The sequence below is a fragment of the Manacus vitellinus genome, unplaced genomic scaffold (genome assembly GCF_001715985.3).
Source record: "Manacus vitellinus isolate BGI_N305 unplaced genomic scaffold, ASM171598v3 scaffold_1_pilon, whole genome shotgun sequence".
NCBI classification, from domain to species: domain Eukaryota; kingdom Metazoa; phylum Chordata; class Aves; order Passeriformes; family Pipridae; genus Manacus; species Manacus vitellinus.
Genome location: NW_021939396.1, coordinates 53,336,309 through 53,357,326, shown reverse-complemented (window position 1 = coordinate 53,357,326; position 21,018 = coordinate 53,336,309). Strand labels below are relative to the sequence as shown.

Sequence of the window (21,018 nt, the reverse complement as noted above, 5' to 3'; positions counted from 1 at the left end):
GTCCTCAAATGCAGGTTTTTTCCCCAGCCTTTGTAGCCCAAGGTTTCTGTTTAAACCCAGCAGTTTCTTTTTCTGGTATCCGAATTTTCAGACTCCAACAGCAATGTATTTATTTATTTAGTCAAGCTTCAGAGATCATAGCTGTTGCTTCAGAGTTTTTCACATTGCAAAAAATTCCAGACCTGCTACAAAGATGCCACTCAGAGGCAACAAGCCATAGCTGAAAAACGAGAAGAAAAATAAAAAGCCAAGTGCTACTTAACCGCAAAGGTACGAAACCAGTATTTTAGAGCTCTACTTTCAAGAATACCTTGTCTTTATCTCCCTACCTTTACCCTCAGGACAATGGTATGCTTCTGCAAGCTTTCTTGCAGCAACAGTTTGAAATTTCATTCACTAGTGTTTGCTAAATACTTTGAGGCTCTCAGAAGGGAGATGCTGCTGAATTCTAAATATCTGTTTAATTAGCTCTGATCAGAAGTTATTTTACCCAGTCAAGCTGAAAGATCAAAAATATAATTGAAAAATAAACTGCAGAACAAAACAAAACAAAAATCAATTTGGAGATTGTTTAATGCCTTCCTGTTTCTCTGTGGAGAAGGCTTAGTGTATCTCTTCTTAAGTGCACGACTGCCAGGGCCCCATGGACACCCCCTTCCAGGGCTGGAGTGTGTATGAGGGGGAGCTGCTGCAGGCAGTAGTGACTTAGGACAAGGTCCGGGAGCCACCTCTGCAAGGCCTCTTCTTTATTACCTCTGTTAATTCGCCACGGATTTCCTTCATTATTGTTAGCCACATCCATGTCATTAGATGCTTTTATTTTTTCACAGCACTAACAATTCTGGCACTTCACTGGCCATTATTTATTCAGCAAAGTTTTAAAGGATGTGTAATTCCAGGTGCCCAGCCTCCCTGTATCTTCACTCTGGTTCTTTCCTGAGAATTAAACCTTTCATTATTCAGCCCAGTAATTTCTGACCCTCTTTATAAATTCAGTACAGTCTGCTGACTGACATTTTCAACAAAAGGTCATCTGAAATACACACAGTGTTCCTTGTATTGCCTGCCTTCCCCTCTAAAGGTCCACCAGAGCTAATGTTGAATTTGTCATCTATTTACTCATTACATTGTGCAACAGGCCTTTGATCCCCCACTTGTCTGTATGCCAGGGCTGTCTCCCATGTGGTAGATCTAGGGTGGCTTTCCTCTTTTCCATTCCCTCCTAATTAAGCTGGACATATTTTCAATATCCCCCACTCTAAATAAGAGTCCAGTCTATTGCTTAAAATGCCACAGCTAGGTTCATTTATTAATTGCACATGACAAGCATCAGGCATGTGGCCAACAAAACAAAGTAGCTGCATGAGGAGCTGTGAGCCCAAATTCACCGGTCCCTTGTTGTACCTAAAGTCCTTGCACCTTTCAATTTTCTGGAAGCTGAGAACCTCTTCTTTGGGCAACAGAGACACCGAGGGCCATAGACTGTAGATGCAATCTTACACATTAGTTCTGTCAAAATTAGCCAAAAAGATGCTTCTCCATTTGTTTCACCAAAGGAAATGGTGAAACACTTTCTAGAGTATAACTAACCCAGCAGGCTACATACCAAATACAAGTGAATTTTTAACTCACAAAGTTTTCCTCCAGATTCAGAGTTGGTCGTGCCAGTGTCCCTTTTCATAGTGAAAATCTGAATATTTAGAGTTTCACTGCGAGATGAAAAACGTGGATTTCATTCAAGGACTTACTTCCTACCTCTTCATTTTTTATGCACTTTATGCAGGGACATGAACTGTCATTGGAACTGCACTTGAAATTTAAGTGATTCATCTCTTTTCTCTGCCATTTGAAAGGAGGGCTTTTTAAGCACCTGCTTTTCAAACTGTGAGCACCAAGCAGGACACTTAAGCTCAGAAGAAGTCAAAGGTTTAACCCACTTTTTCCAAGTGAGTTAAGCAGGTTCTATATGACCTGATTTTACAGAGCCCCCCAGCCAGACCACTGGATCCGGAAGGCCCACTGAGGAAAGCTGGTGAGTTGTTGGATTAAGGAACATGAGAAATAAATGTATATCTTGACATTCTGATTTAAACTAATGTTTAAAACATTGTTATTTTCCTTTCTGAAGAGGAAGAAGCTTGAGACGTACCACACCCTGAGTTCCTACTATATATCTTTGTGGGGAGAAGATGTCTGACAAAGCACTCCAGTGGAATGGGATTCAATCATACCTGGTGAGGGTCTTGCACACAGACTTTGACCCAAGTTTCCAGCACCCACTGACTCTATTCCTCTGAAACTGAATTTGGTACAAGTGTGTCTACCAGGACATTTTTTAATGCAGCCTGGTCCTCACAGTAGGAAAAGGCAATTCATTTTCATGCTCTGTAAGAGTCAAGTGTGAACTTAACAAATATTTAAAATGCTTGTTTGTCCAAGTTCCACCACTTATCTACCACTCCGTGAGCAGAGAGTAGGAATCTACTCTCCTTGTTGTAGTCAGATCTCTTCATGTTTTCTGGCAAAAACGTTTGGGAAAGAGTTACTTTTGGTTTCAGTGAAGTGTCTTTGAGTTGAGGTCAATGTTGGCACTACTAATAATGATATTGCTATAGATTTAAAACAAAATTAAAGTATATTTCCTAGTATTCTTTCAATGGATGAATATCCTGGACAGATTCCCCTGACTTAAAAGCCACAAGAAACCTGGGAGAAATAAATAATAGTAAGGTCTGTGTAAGGCTCTCCCAGCCTTATGAAGTGTGGGGAAATAGAAGTTCAGGGACTTATGTCCAGACCCAAATTGTGTGCAAAGCTTTCCAGAAAGCAGTTCAGAGCAAACCTATGACAAAGAAAAGGCAAAAGACAAAGATAATAGGCATTCCTAGGGTCATATTTTCAGGGTAGGTGAAGCAGGCACAAAGTTTCTGTGAAAAATACGAAAACCAGTGAAAAACCTAATTCACAGGCAACTCTGCTTACTGCCTGCCAAAACTAACTGTGCCTTGCTAAAAACTGGCAAACTAGGGAGAAAAATTAATGTCATTTTTTTTTGTGGGTTTCTGTTTTGGTTTGTTGCTGTTAATTAAGGCATTAATCCAATGGGGCGTTAAAAAAGTTCTTTTGATGCCTTTGAAAATCATCTGGACCCAGCGTACACAACTCATCATTCCATTTCTCATCTTGCTTTAATCAGGTGTAAAACCAGCCTAATTGAAAGGATTGGAGTGATGAATCACCATCTGGAGGTAGCTGCACAAATGATATTCTCAAAGAAATTATGAGCTTCTAGGAGAGGTTTGTATCTGAACTTGGGGTCCCTGATCCTCAGCCACCCGGGAGCACAGCTGGGACACACTAAAAGGCCCTTCTACCCTCAGTGGCCAGGCTTTCATCTCATCAGAGGTAGGGAAATGAAAGCTGTGTCCAGCAGATGAGTTCTGCTACAGAGCTGGGGCACAGCCAAGGCAGGTATTTGCACCTAGAAACACAGAAGGACTCCTCAGTAATGGGTTTTTTTGCATATATTTTATGTGCCCTTACCATTGAAAATTAAAGCCTATTTAGAGAACAGAGAGTATTTGTTCCTATAAGCATTTTAGGGATCTTGAAATTTTCCACATTATGGAGCATGTTGTACTAAATGAAAGTGTATTGTTACACACTACCTAGAGAACAAAACAGACAGCATTGTCTGGCACTGTAGAAATGTAGTTTTCATCTAGATCTGGATTATCGTTTGCTTCTCTGCCTCCCCCCCGCCTTGCCCTCCCTCAGGCCAAAAAGAATATAGTAGATCTAGGAAAACAATGTAACAACAACATTATATGAAGATACCAGTAGAAATTAAATAGGCTAGGATCCTTCGCTGGAAAAAAAACCTTTATAGAGGAATATAGGTGAGTAGGATAATGAATGGAACAGGGAAAGTGAATGGGGACTAGTTATTTCTTTTCTTTATGACATAAGGACTGTAGGGCACTGAAGAAAACTTCCAGGCAGATATTTCATAATGGAAAAAAATAATTTTTCCACTCAAACTGTCTAACCTTGGAAACAAGATATTGCAGATTAAAATAAAGAGATACGAAAGTGATTGGATAAATTCATATAAGACACATTCATTGAGAGCCCAATTATAAAGCTGTAAATATAACCTCCTGCCCAATACCCTAAACCATGGCTTGCTGGAAGCTCTACTAGCATTCCAGAGGGTTACCAGACATGTATCCAGACTTTTCATTTTGTCCATAAAAAGCTGTTCTTTATTTTGATGAAGACCCTCCACTCTCAGTATTCAGCACAGCTAGTCATGCATTTTTAGGACTTTTTAGGCAAGCAGCTCAAAAAAAAAAAATGTTGTAGGAATAATGCTTAAGGACCACAAGAATTTAACTAATTTACTAGATCTTTAGTGTGACAGGTGCTAAGGGAACTCTGTTCTGTCGCACTGATTTGCTGTAATTTTCAAAAGCTTGAGATGTAAAAAGTACTTGAGGTTTTTTCCTTCTTATTCAGATTTAAACTGTTGCTAGTTTGTTCACAGGTAGTGGAAATACCTGAGAAACACACTGCAGGTTAGAAAGTAGTGTAACAAATAACGGAATGACAAGGAGCAGGGAGGTTAGAGAAAAAGAAACTGTACATTCACACATACATTTCGTCTGTTGATGTCATCTGTGATTGTACTTTATATTTGCAAGTAAGAACTTATGGAGGCATGTATGTAAGTATAAACACACACACACACATCTCTCAGATTCTCCTTTTCTGTCCTGTATGAAACAAGTGGAATCCAAGATACACACAGCTCAGGTTGTAACAGATGATAAGATTAGAAAAGGAGGGAGAACGTCTCACCTGGAGATAACCTAGCACAGGGACTTATGCAGGCAGCTCCACCACAGCCTGCATGACTTTCCGTCCCTCATGTGGGGATCCTCATTTCCACATCTATGTTCTCATGTCTTCTTTACCCACTCTGTCTAACTGTGCTTGCACTCCAACGCAGCTGAAGACTGGGACCATCCATTGCAATTCCTGAACGCAGCAGTGGTCACCACGAGTTGGTCTTCTGTGCAAGAAGCTGATGAGAAGTAGAAGTATTCACAGCAAGATAGGCAGGAGAATCCCCAACAAGGCTTTGCTGTAAAACCAAGTCCTTGAAGATTTCAGAGAGCAGACTGTGTGGGGGAGTTTTTTTCCCAAAGATTACAAATCTTTTTTGCCTTCTTAAAGTTTTTGTGTGCAGGAAGTTCCTGTGGTTTCTGCACTTGTTTGCTCAGGACTCACAAAAAACGCAACTCAAGTCTCCAGACAGACACTCAGAGAAGGTTTTCTAAAAGGAAAAGCCTAGGCAGTGGGAATGAAAGTACAACCCACTCTCAAAAGGATTCCACACTGTGTTAGTCTGTACCACTGGACACTGGTTGCACACTGGGTGCAGGCCTGTGTTGGTCTGTACCATAACACTGGTTACACACTGGGTGTAGGCTGTAGAGCTGAAAGCAATCATCCCTCCCAGTCCAAACCCAGAGGAAGTAGGACTCAGCAATTAGAGTCCTTTGTGACAGATTTGTACCCATTTGGGAAGCAGGATCTTAAAGTCCCAGATCATAAACAACTTCTTTGCTCCATTCAGTTATGACTGTTTTGTTTTAGAGATGTTAAGGCTCTTGAAAAACTGGTATTTCCAGGTACTTTATTGAGGCCTTGGCCTGGAGAAAAGATTCAGATTTTTTCTATTAATATTCCTGCTGATACTAACCTGCTTAAAATACAGGTGACTTTGTGGAAGTCCCACCTGCAACAGAAGTGAGATCCAAATAATTGCTTATCAAAAGCTTTTAAATACACAAGACAAAAACAGTGAAATGTTCTGTCATCAAAGTAACACTGGGCAATATAAACTGGTTTGGGAGCTCTGGGACAGAAATAGTGTGATTTGATGTTTTTTTTCCAATTACTAAAGCTAAACCATAAATGACCAGTTGTATAAGCAAGAGTAGTGTTGTTAATTGCAGGGACATGGTGCAATGATAGCCTAACAACTAATTTTTTCATGACTGTCCCTTGACAGCAAATTTCCTAATTACCCAATGCTTGCTTGCCCCAGTCTATCAGAATACTTAGTGTTTCTAGTCTCTGAGAGAAGTGAGAGCACGCTAAATATTCCTTTTATTCCGCAGCTAAACAGGAGAAAGAAACAAAGCATGTCATGGTCTTCCAGAGATATGTATTTTATATGCATTCCTATAGTTGCAACAGCCTTTTTTGCAGGAACTGTTCTAATCTGTTCTGCAAATACTTTCTTTTCACCTTTAAGCTGTTTCAGCTTCCCATCCCTAAAGTTTATAATGAAGATGTGATGCTGACACCCAGAGGAACATAGGTATGAATGTAAATACATTGTATTAGTCTGTAACTCTCGTTCAGAATGTGTTTCTTAAAAAGACATCCGTTTAAATTGAGACATGAAAGTCTGTAATGCAATATTCCCTCTGTGAATAATCCATAAGGTAGCAGACGCGTTACAATGAGTAACTAGTAACAGTGGGTTTTCCAGCAATCCAGTTTAATAGTTTCTTCATATGTCTGTGTTTATACATCAAACAAACTTCAAACAAAACAAAACAAAAAAACTAATATACAATTCAAGAAAACACCCAAAGCTTTTACACTTTTGGCTTCCCCTTTGTCGTTTTGCAATTATGTACAAGACTGTCTTATTTGCAATACCTGGTGAGGATTTAATGATTTATTTACATCAGCTGGTGCCTTTCACTATGCAATGGAGCTATCTCCTTTTGCCATTTACATTCCTAGTTGCAAGAGCCCACATTTTGGTGCTATTTATGGATGGGGTTAAGAGATGGACTGAAACAAGACAAGATTCTCACTACTGACCACAAACATATCTCTGAAATCCCATTTTCAGATGTAGCTGAAGGAAGATTCCAGAACCTAGTGCACTGATATAACCATTATATCAGTCAGCACCATAAGATATCTTCACTGAGAATAACATTCCCACTCATGTTAGAGTGAGATAAGTGTGAGCTGGAGGAATAATATCTTTTAAGGTGCAGCAGACAAAACGTATAACTCTAGTGCTAAAACTACAACTTAGTTCTCCTGTCAGAGACCTCCAAAGCAAATGAAAACACAAGTGTTCTATCTTTTTAAATGTTTGGAGGAGAATATCTTACAATTTTTCTTAAACAAAAGATAAAATTAGGAGAGAAAAATTATCATTTTATCATAATATGCAAACTGTTTCATAGAAACACCAAATAACTTGGTTTGGAAGGGACCTATAGAGGTAATCTATTCCTAATCATGCAAAGCAGGGCCAACTTCAAAGTCAATCACCTTTCAACTTCGACCAGATTGTTCAGGGCTCTGTCCAGTCAAGTTTTGAATATCTTTAAGGATGGAGTTTGCACAACAACTGGACGTCTGTTCCTATGTTTGACCACCCTTATCGTAAAAAAATTTCCTATAACTGAATCAGGACTTTCACCTTGAAGGTATAACCTAACACCCATGGAATAAATCATATTCCTTCTGTTGAGAACAAGAGTTTTACTGCATCTGTAAACCAAGTATAACAAGCATTATTCTTTCAGATTTCAGAAGGAATAGCTGATTTTTCCATTTTTTTCTGATATCTAGTTAGTGGGTTGTCACCACTTGAAATATTTTCATAGCTTAAATCACAGTGCAAGATATGCACCATCCATGCTCATCAAGAAATCAATGCCATACTTCCACTTCCTTCATCTGTGATAAATCCAACATTTTGTACATTACACAGCTGTTGCAGAACAGTACGTTTATGAAAGCATGACTAGATGCAAATTACTCACACAAAAGGCATGAGAGTTTCAGCCTGGAATCCTCTCAACAAAGACAAAATCTGTTTGTTTTGGGGAGCAGAAGTCAGGACTCTTTGTAATAGCAACACGCGCCTGAGGTTTTGAAATCCCTCTTTTGCCATTGCCTGCTATGGTTTTTGATTATCAAACTTGTTTTTTCTCTCCCAGCTTGAAATATACAATCTACAGAACAACTTCCTCCAGTAACAGAGGCTCCTCACAGCCAAAAGGTTTTTCTGATGTCTGTTCAAAGGCAGGCACTCACCCAAGTTTTTCGATCTTCACAAAACATTACATGACTATCTAGAGTCATGTACCCTTTACTTCTCTAGCCCTGGTGAATAAAGAAAACAGACAAACTCAAATCAGCTCAGTCTTCATATTCAGCCTTAAAATCCACCTAAGATACATCACACATCAGTGTGATTAAAACACAGATAGTCATATATGACAAAGTACTGTATCCAACCTGGAAAATCTCAGGGTAACACAGGCCTCTTACATAATACACATTTTATGACAGTAACAGTCATGACTGGAATACAAGACTGCTGATATGTGCATGTATATTGGCCATAATTGTTGACCAAGGTATATGAAGCTTGATAATTGGAGCTACTTCTCTGATTTTATATCTTTAGATATAAATAGCAAAAAAAAAAAAAAAAGAAAAAAAGAAAAAACACCACCTGGTGATTCTGGACATCAAAATAAGCCAGGCTTATTTTTACCTAGAGAGACAATTTTTTTTTTCCTAGAGAGAAAGATAATATTAAAAGAAACACATATTGAAAGGATGATGGGTTCATTCACATGACAGGTCTCACTCATTGCATTTAGCAGAAAGAAAAGTATGGCTTTCCCTGTATAATCCCCTAAAAAAACCCAGCCTTTGGTAGAGTAAATGAGATTCAAAATATTCTTTTCCCCATTATACAGACACACTGAGTAGCTCCTACCATCAGCATGACAGAGGTGTGTGGAGGGAAAGAAATGTAAAATCACATGTTAAAAAATAGGTTCTGATTGCTGCAGAAATCATCACAGTTGAACAGAGAAACTATGTTCCATAGGCATTTCAGCAGAGTTATAAGATGTGGCAAGATGTTGCATTTCTATTCTCTTTCTTGGTTTGGTTTTGCTTTCTCAATACTTGTCTGATAAACCACAGATCATTCTCAGGCTATAGCAACAAATTATCTCTTTGAAGGTCTTCCTCATTTCCTGGCTACGAAAGGCATAGATCAAGGGATCGATCACTGAATTGCACATAATGAGGATGAGGTACATATTGAAGTGAGACATGAAGCAAACACAGTAGAGGTTTTGAGGGCAGGAGATCATCAGGATGAGATGAAGGAAGAATGGAGCCCAGCAAACAATGAAGATGCCAAGAAGCATAGTCAGAGTGATGGCTCCTTTCATGCTGGTTCTTTGACGGACAGAGTTGTACCCAGGTAAAGCAGCAATTTTCTTCACATGAGTACGAGCCAGGAGGAACATATGGATGTACAGTGAGACCATGAGGAACAACATGGTAAAAAACATAGTGATTAGACAAATGACCACATAAGTTGATTCATAATAAAGAATGAAGATAATGCCACAGCCTGTGCAAAAAGTCCAGATGCATGCAATAATAAGCCCTGATCTTTTCGCTGTCATGATGTTGTGATAACGCAGGGCATAGAAGATAGTGATGTATCTGTCTACTGCTATAGCCAGCAAACTGCACATGGAAGCCACCACAGATATGCAAATCATTGAATCAAAGACATTGTCTATATGACGGACAAAGGCATCTTCCATAATGATGTGTCTATTGTTTATTAAGTATATCGTTATGGTCTCCCAAGCATTAGACACACTAACCAGCATGTCAGCCACTGCTAAACTGCAAACAAAAAAATACATTGGTGAATGCAAGTTCTTGTTCTTAACTATTGCACATATAACTAAGATGTTTTCAAGCAGGCTTACGATGCCCAGAGTTAGGAACACCTCAGCTGCAATGACCACTTGCTCACATGGCGATGACTTGCTCTTGACAGTAGGCCCAGTAAAGTTGCTATCAAAGGCACTCAAGTTTAGTTCAGAAACATACAATTGAGAGGACGTGTTCATGTCTGGAAGCTAACAGATTCTATTCCTTCTGAGGGGCTTGCCAAGGAGTGTGATAAATGCATTTTCCAAAAGATAAAAGATCCTGCCAAAAAAAAAAAATATATTACGATGAGTACAGGCAGAAGTTGACAAAATAAATATCACCTGTTTTTATTTAATTTGGCTCATGCATGTCCTGCCACTTCAACACCGTATTCCTCTACTGATTCTAAATTAACCTTTGGTCAGCTCAGAGATTTTCTACCCATCCTTACTGGGAAATTAAAACGACAAACTAATGAAGAGATTCACCCACCCTTCATTTATTCTTTTGTTTATTCTATTTGGTCCCCTGGAATAATCCCCCAGATTTTCCTGGAAATTCTGCTGAAAAAACAAACAAGCAGTTTTCACAGTCCTGACTCTCAGACTCCAGAAATGTAGGAGAATGTAGTATTAGGTCCAGCAGAAACCGCTCACTTGAATACAATATATAGAAGTTTTGATCATTGTCACAATTAAGAATTGAATATTTTCAGTTATATAATTAAATGCTTTCCTGACCTTTGTACTTTTAAGTTTGCATGAACTGTGCTATAAACAGTTTATCTGTGCAATACTACTATGTTCATTTAAAAGCTTTAATGGTATTAAACACCTAACCAAGGCAAATCCATACATTTCAGGATACACTAAGGTTACAGAATTAGTGTGGGTAGAAGTCGTTGTAGCATAAGTTTTCTATTCCAGATCATTAATATTTTATTCAATTTTTTTTTGTAATGACAATATTTAGGACAAGTTGTAAGCCATTCTATTCTTAATAAGGGGAACACTTAAAGTTGTTTGTCAGTGACTTGTTGCAAATAAAATTCAAAGCATATAATGCTAAACGATTTTCAGTTTTTAAAGTAGCTTTTTATTTGCAGTGAAGAATTAACTGTACCTATTTATCAGAGCTGCTCCTTCAGCTGCTCTTCCTCTTCATCGCCTGCAACCTTTCCTCCAGAGAGCTGAAGTTTCAGCCCCCCTCCTCTCCCAACATCTGGGGCTGGGGATTCCTTGGTGGGAATAGATGGGGAAAAAAAATAGAGGGAAAGGAATGAGCAAATCCATAGAGTCAAAGCTGATCGCGTATAAATTACTTACTGTGCAACTGCCTTTTTATAGACTCCAAGCAATAATGACTTCAGTACTCAAACTGTGGCTCCTCCTCCCCTTCTTTGCCCCTCTGGACTTCTCTTTCCACAGATCTCGTAGCAAAGGATTGGTTTTTTACCACCATCTAGTGGTCTTCTCCTGTCTTTCTAACTGAACGGTGATTCTGATCTGAAATTCATTATGACCATTCGATAATATTAAAGGGGGAGATGTACTAGGCATGCTCCTTTCCAAAGCCATAGAGTTGTTTCTTTTTTTATTTTTTGGGGGTTTTTTTGCTGTTGCTAGTACACTACCAATAAGTTCATGCTGCAATAGTGTTCCAAAAGGAGTGAGAACAGAAGACTCTTATTGAAGTGGGAGGTTTATTACTGTTGTAAGCATTTGTACTATATTCAGTTTTGGGTTTTTTCAGAAATAAGAACCGACTGTTACAAATCTCAGGGAACATGCAGTCAAACCCATTATGCCAATAGAAGATATATTCAAATAATTTGCATGGGCCTTAACCAAAAGGTGGTAAAATCAGTGCAAGTCTTTAACAAATCGTCCCTGCTTCTGTGTGTAGACTGGTGAATGCAAAGCACACAGTTTCCTGACACTGCCAAATGCTCTCCATGTTAGTTACTAACCAGCTAGTCAAATGCCATTCAGTATACAAAGTCTCTGCATCTCCAAATCACCACTTTTCCACAGATTAGTGGGTTGAGTTTTTTTCGCGGTGTATAACAGTTTCAAACGCTCACTTTTAGCCTATAATATTTTTTTAAAAGAGTCACCACCACCAAACACTAATTTTACTGCTATATTCTGTGCCATTTTGTTTTCAGTGTTCAGCTAAAGTTTATGTATTGAAACCATTGTATGAAATATTCTTATATACAAATAGTCCCTGCAGCAAAGGTGACAGTGAAAAGCATCTTTATTATTTTGAGTAAAATGTCTCCTCGAGCATTATGCAGTTATAGTCAGGAGATGAAATTTGCCTATCCCTTCTCCCCAGTACGGGAAAGAGAATTTAGATTATCACAAACGAGAGGTAGTAAACTATGCTCAAGTGCAGCTGTTCAGTCTGAGTGGATGCCAGCTAGCCAACACACACACTCACTGCTGTATCTCACCTGTGGGCCAATTCTGAGCTCATAGCTCTTTGCTGTGCCCAAAAGAAAAGTATAGAGAAGGGTCACCTGCAGTTCTCTTCCTGTTCTTTAATGGAAAGCATTTTTTTTGTTATCTTTGGTTATCTTTTGCATAGCTTTTGATTTTCCCATTTCAGACCTTGGAAATTAGATACCTAATGGTAAAATTTTACTTCTTTTGGTGTTCTTATATCTAGAAAGAACTGTGCAGACGTTGTGCTCTTTCCACTTCCAATTACGTCTCTTGCAGCAAATTGCTTTGTTATTGATGTTGTTTATTATTTTATTTATTCTATTCTTTCCATTTACAAATTTCTCTGTATGTTCAGTTTAACAGAGCTCTTGGCAACCAGCTTAGCTGCCTTTACCAAAGTTCTCAATGTACCTGGTAGAACTTGGTAGACCAACCAATTACAAGAAATAAATCACACATCAAACTGGATGGTTTGGCTGTTATTCCTTAGAGCAATGCCAAGATTCTCATATAAAAATTATGAATCAGCCTTTGGATTCTTGTTCCACAAGCCAGACACTGCAGGCATAAATCTTGGTACAAGTGTCTATGCTATGCAAAGAAACTCCCTTGTTTACAAAGCTTGCAGAAAAATTGCCTGCCTGCAAAATGGGTAGTGGTACAGATGAATTTTTTTTATGTTAGATGATAAAATGGAAAAATACTTCCCTCCGCCACCCCACCCCAAAAAAAAGAATTTTGTCATTATATTGCTGCAGTAAACAGCTATAAATGTTATGGCTCGACAAGCAAATAACAAAAGGGACATGAAGTAGCAGTGGGTGGAGGCATGCAGGTGAGTTATGAGGATTTTAAGTAAAGGGGTACAGGAGCAGATCTTTGGATCCCCTTGGGAAGAATCCAAGAATGCCTTCACCTTCCAGCTGGAGGACTCCTGAATGAATAGGCTTGTCTTTCAGATGTTCATGACTTTAGTGTTCAGCTCCCTTGACTGTTCAGTTAAATAAATTCTCTAACTCTGCCAACAAGTTGGCACTCAGTGTCTTCCAAGGTCACAAAGGTCATGTCTGGACTGTCAGTGAGAGCAAATGGTAATGTATTCATCACAAAGCCTTAACTGGTATTTAGCTATAGGCTGTACCAACACAGCACAGGACCTGACCTGGGCACCCTGAGGAATACACTGAAGCTCCTGTTCTGTTCTCAGTCCACCATTTTCTTTTCACAGATGCAAAGAGAAAGAGAGGTTGAATGGGGGCCTTGGGGTACAGGTTCACAGGTCTCCCTGCAGCACAGAAACAAGGACAACTGGACATACGTCAAGGAGCCTGGATCTGGAGCCACTGACAGTGCTACTGAGGTCCATGGTCATTCCAAAAGGGACACTAAAATGTATCCTTAGGAAGAGGTCTTTTTTATATACTTCATGTAACATCTTACATGGTGTAAGGAAAAAATTAAATGCTAGAATCCCCTGTTTCACTGAACTCAACAAGAAATTTCTTTGGGTTCCAGGAAAAGAGATAGGAAGTGTTACATAAAGACATCAGTGAACAGAAGAAAGAAGTGAAATAGGGTTTCAGCAGAGAAAGAGATGCCAGGGCCTGTTTCTGTTCAATGCCATTTTTTTCAATTGTGAAGTGGTGAGAGAGAGCAGAAGCCGCTTCAGATACATATCTGCCTCTTAGGCTTCAAAAGTAGCCATAACAATGCCCCTGGCAGAAAGAGCCAGCCCCTGCCTGCCATCAGCACCACCGGCAATCATGCCAGATCTCCCCTTCATCCAGCACATCCACTGGAACTACCCTGACATGTAGGTCAAGTTACACCATGTCAAAACCAGCAGGGAATTGCATGCAATTCACAACAGCAAGATACTGATTTTATCAATAAATATATAAATGGGGCTAACAGCAGAACCTGCATGTGCCCCCAAAGACATTTCTGTAAGAAGAGCTAGTTACGCTCAGATGCATTCGGGTATTAATCTGTTCTAATCTTAACAGGTTCAGAGATGAGTGTTAGTGATGTTAATACAAATCTACCAAACTTGTCCAGTGCTACTACATTCAAGCAATTCAATTCCAGTGTCCTTCTGAAGCTATTTTTATCTACTGGATGAAAATACATTTGTTCTTCGTAACATTTCTTTGGATTGGTGCTCTTGGCCTGTTTATGAAATCCTTCTTCTCTCTACTTCTTGCCTATGCTGTCATTAGCATATTTCACGGCCACAGAGATCTCTTGCAGACTGCTGCAAGAGATAAGGCATGGATCACCAAAAGGGAAGATCATGGCCTTTTGAATCACATAACAAATGTTCTCTAATTTCTCAGACTGAGAAAATTATTTCTTTTGACCTCTGTGCTGAGTAGCCTTGTCTGAGCCTCATCAAGGTCCCCACTATTACCTCACCAGCATTACCAGCCAGTTAGCCTTTAATAAAGACAGGCAATTAATTGAAATTAAAAAAAAAAAAGGCATCATTACTTCTTGTCCTTAAATAAAGAAACCTGGATGAGGTGGTGGTAAACTGTAGTTCAGTCCCCTTGCTTTTCAAGGGAACAGCTGGAAACCTAAAAGTTAGGCTTTGCAGTAAATTGTGGCATAGTGAACACTTTCTTTTACATCACGGTCATAATCTTCAAATCAACATTTGATTTTTTTTTTTCAAAAAGAAAAGCAAGACTGTGAAAAGACATCAAAATATCACACAAGCTGTGCCCTGTTAAAGGGTAGGATCAGCCATACTTAGTATGACTGCACTACACTAACACTTTTGTTTATCAACCCTTTCATCTGAGCCTTCAAAATGGTCTGAGATCATCTCTTGTCACTCTCAGTACCTATTTGTGGTGCTCCTTGCATTACAGTAGAAAGTTGAGAAAGAGTATAAGGCAGTTAAGAAAGACATATCTTAATAACCTTAACTGGATGATGCTGTAAATAGCCTCCTAAACTGTAAAAGAGTAATAAGAGGTGTAGTAACCATCATTTTTATGTGTCTCTAATTAGAGTCAATTCCAGTAATGAATCATCCCCTAGAATTTTATTAGAGGGTGGGTCAGAAGTACAGACCTGGTAAATCACATAAAATTGCCAGCTGCAGACTACACAAAGCACTGATGACCAGCAGAAGATTGTGGAAACTTTCTGACAGAAAAGAAGAGTAATTCAATAATCTACAAATAGACTGGGGTAAAGAAAAAAAGCAAACAAACCATTTAGCAGGTTCTTACTAGATACTTTTTTCTGGGAAGACTGGCTGACACCCTAGAGTGCTGTGAAACCCTTTAGAAGGACCTCAATAGTTTGGAGAGATGGGTAGAGAAGAACTGTCCCAAATTTATTGAAGGCAGATGCAGGATCCTGCATGCGAGGAAGAATAACCCCATGCACCAGGACAGGCTGGGGGCTGACCTTCTAGGAATCAGCTCTGCAGAGAAGGACCTGGAAGTCCTGGTGAACATCAGCTGTCCATGAGCCAGCAGTGTGCCCTTGTAGCCAAGAAGGCCAATGGGATCTTGGGGTACATTAGGAGGAGCAATGGCAGCAGGTCGAGGGAGCTGATCCCTCCATTCTAGTCAGCCCTGGTGTGTAGGTCTGGAGTGCTGAGTCCACTTCTGGGGTCCTCAGTACAAGACAGATGTGGAGCTCCTGGAGCAGGTCCAGCAGAGGGTTACCCAGATGTTTAAGGGACTGGAGCATCTCTCTCATGAGGAAAGGCTGAGGGAGCTGGGCCTGTTCAGCCTCAAGAAGAGACGAGGGGACCTCATCAATGCGTGTAAGTGTCTGAAGGGATAATGTCAACAGGATGGAGCCTGGTTATTTTCTGTGTTTCCAAGCAATGGGAAAAGAGGCAACAGACAGAAACTGGTGTACAGGAAGTTCTACCCAAATATGAGGAAGAATTTCTTTCCTATGCAAGTGACTGAGTGCTGGAACAGAGGTCAGAGAGGTTGTGGGTTCTTCCTCACTGGAGATATTCTAGAACTGCCTAGAAGCAATCCTTTGCAATGTGCTCTAGGATGATCTTGACTGAGCAGGGAGGTTCAACTGGATGACCAGCTGTGGTCCCTTGCAACCTGACTCATTCTGTGATTCTGTGCAAGTATTTCTTGCTAGACCACAGAGAGTACTTAACATGTCTTCATTCATTAGCGCAATTATCAAAAATGAGTGATTAAAAGTGTTACTTCAATGACATGTTTCATGTCTTATTTCTGCAAGCTTATCTGTCAGTATGGCAAAGACAAACATTAAGAGCATATTGTTCATTTGTTTCATAAAATGTTTGTGCATGAGAATCTCTTTTTTTGCGTATAAAATGTTGCTAATTTGCTATATAATTCAGCTCCTTGGTCTTCAATTCAGTCTTCAGTGTTTGAATATTTTAACTTTGTTAATGATCCCAGGCAATTCAATGAAAGCTGATCATATTTTAATATTGAGCAGAAAAGCCCTAGATATTACTTTAGAATATCATAGCACAGCATAACATGGTTCGGTTGGAAGGGACCTACAGTAATTATCTAATACAACTTCACATTGACAATTCCCCATTTTTCCAGCCCAGTTGTAACACCAGTGTTAGGAACACATTTGCTGCCTGGTGGGTCTTCCAACCACCCATATACCAATACATATATATATACAAACAGATCTTTGTGCTGCAGGTGTGCTCCAACATCATTTCCCAGCAAGAATAGCTGACTTTATTTGCAATTTTGATGGGATCTAAGAAGTAGTACAATCAAAGACATGTTTTGTTTCTGTTGGGACGGGCATGGGGCTCTCTGTTTTTAAGAGGTCTGCTCTGTGGTGGCAACTTACCAGCTATTTCCTTTGGCTCAAGGAACAGAGCCATCCTTTCGATGGCAAAGACCTTTTAAAGGACCGTACAAGCCAACCATGATTCACTATTCTTCTCATCTGTATCACTACCACATGACCTACACACTAAATCTTAAAATTTCCTCAGGCTGATGAGAAGCCAGGAGCCTTTCTTCTGCCCTAGTGCAGTTTCACACATCCCTAAGATACAGACCAGTTCTGAAATTCAGGTTTTGCTTCTCTTCTGTCTTCTCTCATGGTCCAGTTCTGGCTTCTCTTGCAGTTTAACTCCATTTTTCCTTAACTTTCATTAAAGTTGTGAATTCCCTGGTTTAGAGTTTGCATCTTCGTCATGAAACAAATGTGAAAATACATATACAAACAGGCATTGCACAGTGTCTGAGCACATGGTTATATTTACATTAATAGATAAAAGCCAAGAGAATAGAAATCACTAGCAAAGAGCAAACCTTCCAAACACAGTGCACTGTGCTTAGATCATCCTTCCCTACTTTATTTTAGTGTGAAATATATACTCAAATACACTTTATTTCAGGATAAAGAAGCATGCATTCCTCAAAATGAGTGACAGATTCTGATTTCTGGGGTTTTTTTATAAACTTCTGGTCTAAAGAGATCCCTTGAAAAGCTGCTTACTTCCCTCTTCCCAGCACAGGAGCTCAACATGAACCCTTCCCTGGGAGTGGTGTGTTTCCCATCCTGAGCTGGCTGCTTGATTTGAGCAGAGAGCCCTGACCACTCAGTGCCTTTTTGTCCTGTGCTGTCTCTCTTGTCAGCTGTTGGCATTTTAGCTCAGCATGACTACAGAAATGTAAAAAAAAAGCTCAAGGAAAACCTCAAGAAGACACACAGTGAGAATAATTATTAATTCACTATACCCACAAAGAGACATTGCTACACAGGGAAAACTGCAGATGCAGTAATGTGTGCATGCAGTTCCCATCGTGGCAAGTGCAAGTGTCTCTTATTCAATGCATATGATAACTAAACATAGATATATGTGCTACCAAGGCAATTTTTCAAGAACACTATGGCAGAAATATTTACAATTGCCTCTTAAGAAGTAGTATTTAGTGCTAATCTAAGATTTCTGTACTGATATAGAGGTTCTTTCCTCACTCTCTGTTCAGGCTGATAAAAATGCAACAATTTCCTATTTAACAAGGTGTCTAAATCCACCAAAAATTAGGATTAAATAATAGCCATTTAGCTCAGAACTCAATTTTTTTCTGTCAGGCTCTTACTATACTACTTTTCCTGATTTTTCCTACAATAAAGGCTTGCAATTAACAGTATCTTTTTTTTTTTTAATGTCAAGATTTTTTTTCAATCACTGTATCCTAAATGAAAAAAACTGACATTTTTTCAGAAGTTGGAATTATTTTTCTTCTAGAATTCACCCACTAAGGAGTGAAAGTGTAGATTATTGCTATGGCTGAAATGAAAAGATGTCAAAATTAAAACGGCAAATTATGTCCGCTGGAAATAAACAGATCTGCAGAAAGGAAAGTAGTTCAGTATTGTGTCTGAACCCATAACACCATCTTCTACACTGCAGTGCCCAGTGCATTCACTAGTACCATTGAAAATTTGAATTAGTTTACACTAAAACAGTCTCCTCAATGGCAAGCTGTTTGCTGACGTACAGAAATCAAGTGACTCTCATAAGCCCCCAAGATTCCTGGCATTTAAGATTTCAAGCATCATTAATCCCTCACAAAAGCAGGAACCACGTGCCCTGATGTCTAATCTAGCATTAGAAGTGAAGCAGAACCTGAGAAAATACTTGTCATACTGATTTGATGTACGTTTCTGATTTTCCTGGGCTTACAAAGTGCTTAGTTACAAAAGAAGACCAGAAGACATTTTCTTTTTGGCACATTTTGAAACATGATCAAAAAGACTTTTCCTTTCTCTCCTCCCCCCCACTCTCCCCCCTGCCAAACAAACAAACCAGCCACAACGCAAGAAACATAGTATGACTTCAGAGAGAGGACAGTCTCTAGAGCAAGCCCTAGTTCTGGTGAAAATTAACCCAGAAAGCAGATTTGTGTCTCCAAGAAACCACTTGTTATTGGATCAACTGGGAAAGCAATTTCTGCAAGAGCTAAGATGGACTATGCAATGGTTTCTCAACTAAATTACATTTCTACATCTCTAATGATTGATAAATAAGAAGAAAAAAATTGTTCAGCATCTACAATTTTTCTCATTTTCTTTTGTTGAGCTTCTCATTAATTGCAGTGTGGGTCGATGCTGGCTAAACATCACAGACTTCAAAGTGGTGAAAACCTGCATCTTTGAAAAAGTGACCCTCATGCTTATTAAAGCCACTGAATGCCTAACATGCACATCAAATTCTATAGCTGATTGAAAGCGGGGCTTGAAATATTTCCATCTGGGGGATGAAAGATAGATGATTCAAACTTCTGGGGAAAAAATTAAGCTTTAATCTTAAGGAAAAATCAAACTAAATTTTTCCTGTGAATCTGTATTTGAGTCACCAGCCCTCATGGTCTCCAGGGTTGACAGACAGAAAGCTCAAGCACTCTTCAAGAAAATTCCTAGGGAGTTGAGAGGGAAGATGCAGTTGTGTAGACCTTACAGCAGGACATCACCACGACAGGACCTCCTGTTCCACATGCCCATATAAGACACATGGATGGAGCAGCAGTTTGATCACAAAAGCAACATAACCTTTTAGTTCTAGAGACTACATTTGTACTGCTGTGTACTCTTATGTGTAGTGTCCCATGGACATATAAAGCCCCCACCAACATCATAAAAGAAGTTTAAACAGCAAGGATTGCCCTTGTTAGTATGACTCCATTAATGTCACTAATGTCATGCAGCTACAGAACATGGCTATGATTTGCAAAACCAAGTATATTTTTGCAGATATATACTGGTCTGTCAATGACTAGCTCATGCGACAAGTTCCCTGAAAGCCAGCAAGGAACAACTAAAGTCTGAACATTTACAGATGCACAAATTTGTAGCAAAGAACTTACTTCTTCTGGGGGAAAAAAAAAAGAAGATTCAGGGAAAGTAGTAGCTGTGTAGTCAATTTAGATATATATATGCAAATATTTTTTATTTAAAGGAAGGGGACAAGTTAATCCAAAGGTTTAGATCAATAAGAACAATCAGGACAAAGAGAACTTGCAAGTCTCCTGACTCTTTTCTAGAGAATAAATTTGCAGGCAGAGCAAGTTCAGAGGACCTTATTCAAATGATGAAACAAAAGAAATGAGAAAGAAATGCACTTGCTTAGTATACATCTCAATTTTAGGAACAGAATTAGTATTGACCTGCAGAACCAACATTATCAAGTTCAATGATACCATCACTTTTGAAAAACAGGCAACACAAAGTATATACTTACCAATACAACCTGAAGTCAGGCTTAGCAGTAGGACAAGTTGGAGCTTTGTCTTAATTAATTTTCTCTAGTTTGTTTCTCACTGTGTATTATCTCATTGAGCATGTTCAGTTTGAGGTTTGCAACCTTTTGGTGCTGAGTTAAAATTAACTACTACTAAAGAAGTGACAATAGCAATGAGAAAACAAAACAGTAGCACATGGTCTTTTTTTTCAGATTTATAAAAGTCTATTCTCAGCAGACTAAACAAGACTAGACAAAAAATTGCAGTGCTTCTCAGTTATAAATAATAAAATTAATTAAAATACAAAGGCAAATGAAAGTTTAATATTCCAGATTTTGTGAGACAGATTTTAATCAACTAATGAAATTTCCACCTCTTCATCTTTATTAAAGTCTTTCTAAAAGACAGTAAATTTGTCAGTAACTAGATGCAAGAAGCATCTTTTTAAATTATTTTGAGATTAACACAGTGAGCATGCAAAGTGCCAAAAAATAAGAAGAAGGCCATGGGAATTGCTTGAGGTG

At 39.0% G+C, this 21,018-nt stretch overlaps 1 protein-coding gene and 1 long non-coding RNA gene across 3 annotated transcripts; one reads left to right on the top strand and one right to left on the bottom strand.

The window, feature by feature from the left end:
- Nucleotides 1-1,989: 1,989 nt before the first annotated feature.
- LOC115307410 lies at nucleotides 1,990-3,306 on the top strand. Its single transcript, XR_003915729.1, has 3 exons — nucleotides 1,990-2,032; nucleotides 2,129-2,234; nucleotides 3,197-3,306. It is a non-coding gene; the product is annotated as an uncharacterized LOC115307410 (long non-coding RNA).
- A 5,262-nt stretch (nucleotides 3,307-8,568) lies between these two features.
- Nucleotides 8,569-11,203, bottom strand: MC5R (melanocortin 5 receptor). Of its 2 annotated transcripts, XM_018081981.1 has the most exons (3): nucleotides 11,130-11,203; nucleotides 10,927-11,041; nucleotides 8,569-10,083 (listed from the first exon to the last, which is right to left on the bottom strand). In XM_018081981.1, exon 3 carries the CDS (start codon nucleotides 9,999-10,001, stop codon nucleotides 9,024-9,026), a length of 978 nt encoding a protein of 325 aa, XP_017937470.1. In that variant the 5' UTR covers nucleotides 10,002-10,083; nucleotides 10,927-11,041; nucleotides 11,130-11,203; the 3' UTR covers nucleotides 8,569-9,023. The 2 variants fall into 2 exon arrangements, with proteins under 2 accessions (XP_017937470.1, XP_008923818.2); XM_008925570.3 differs by having other exon boundaries at nucleotides 10,927-11,199.
- Between the last annotated feature and the right edge of the window lie 9,815 nt (nucleotides 11,204-21,018).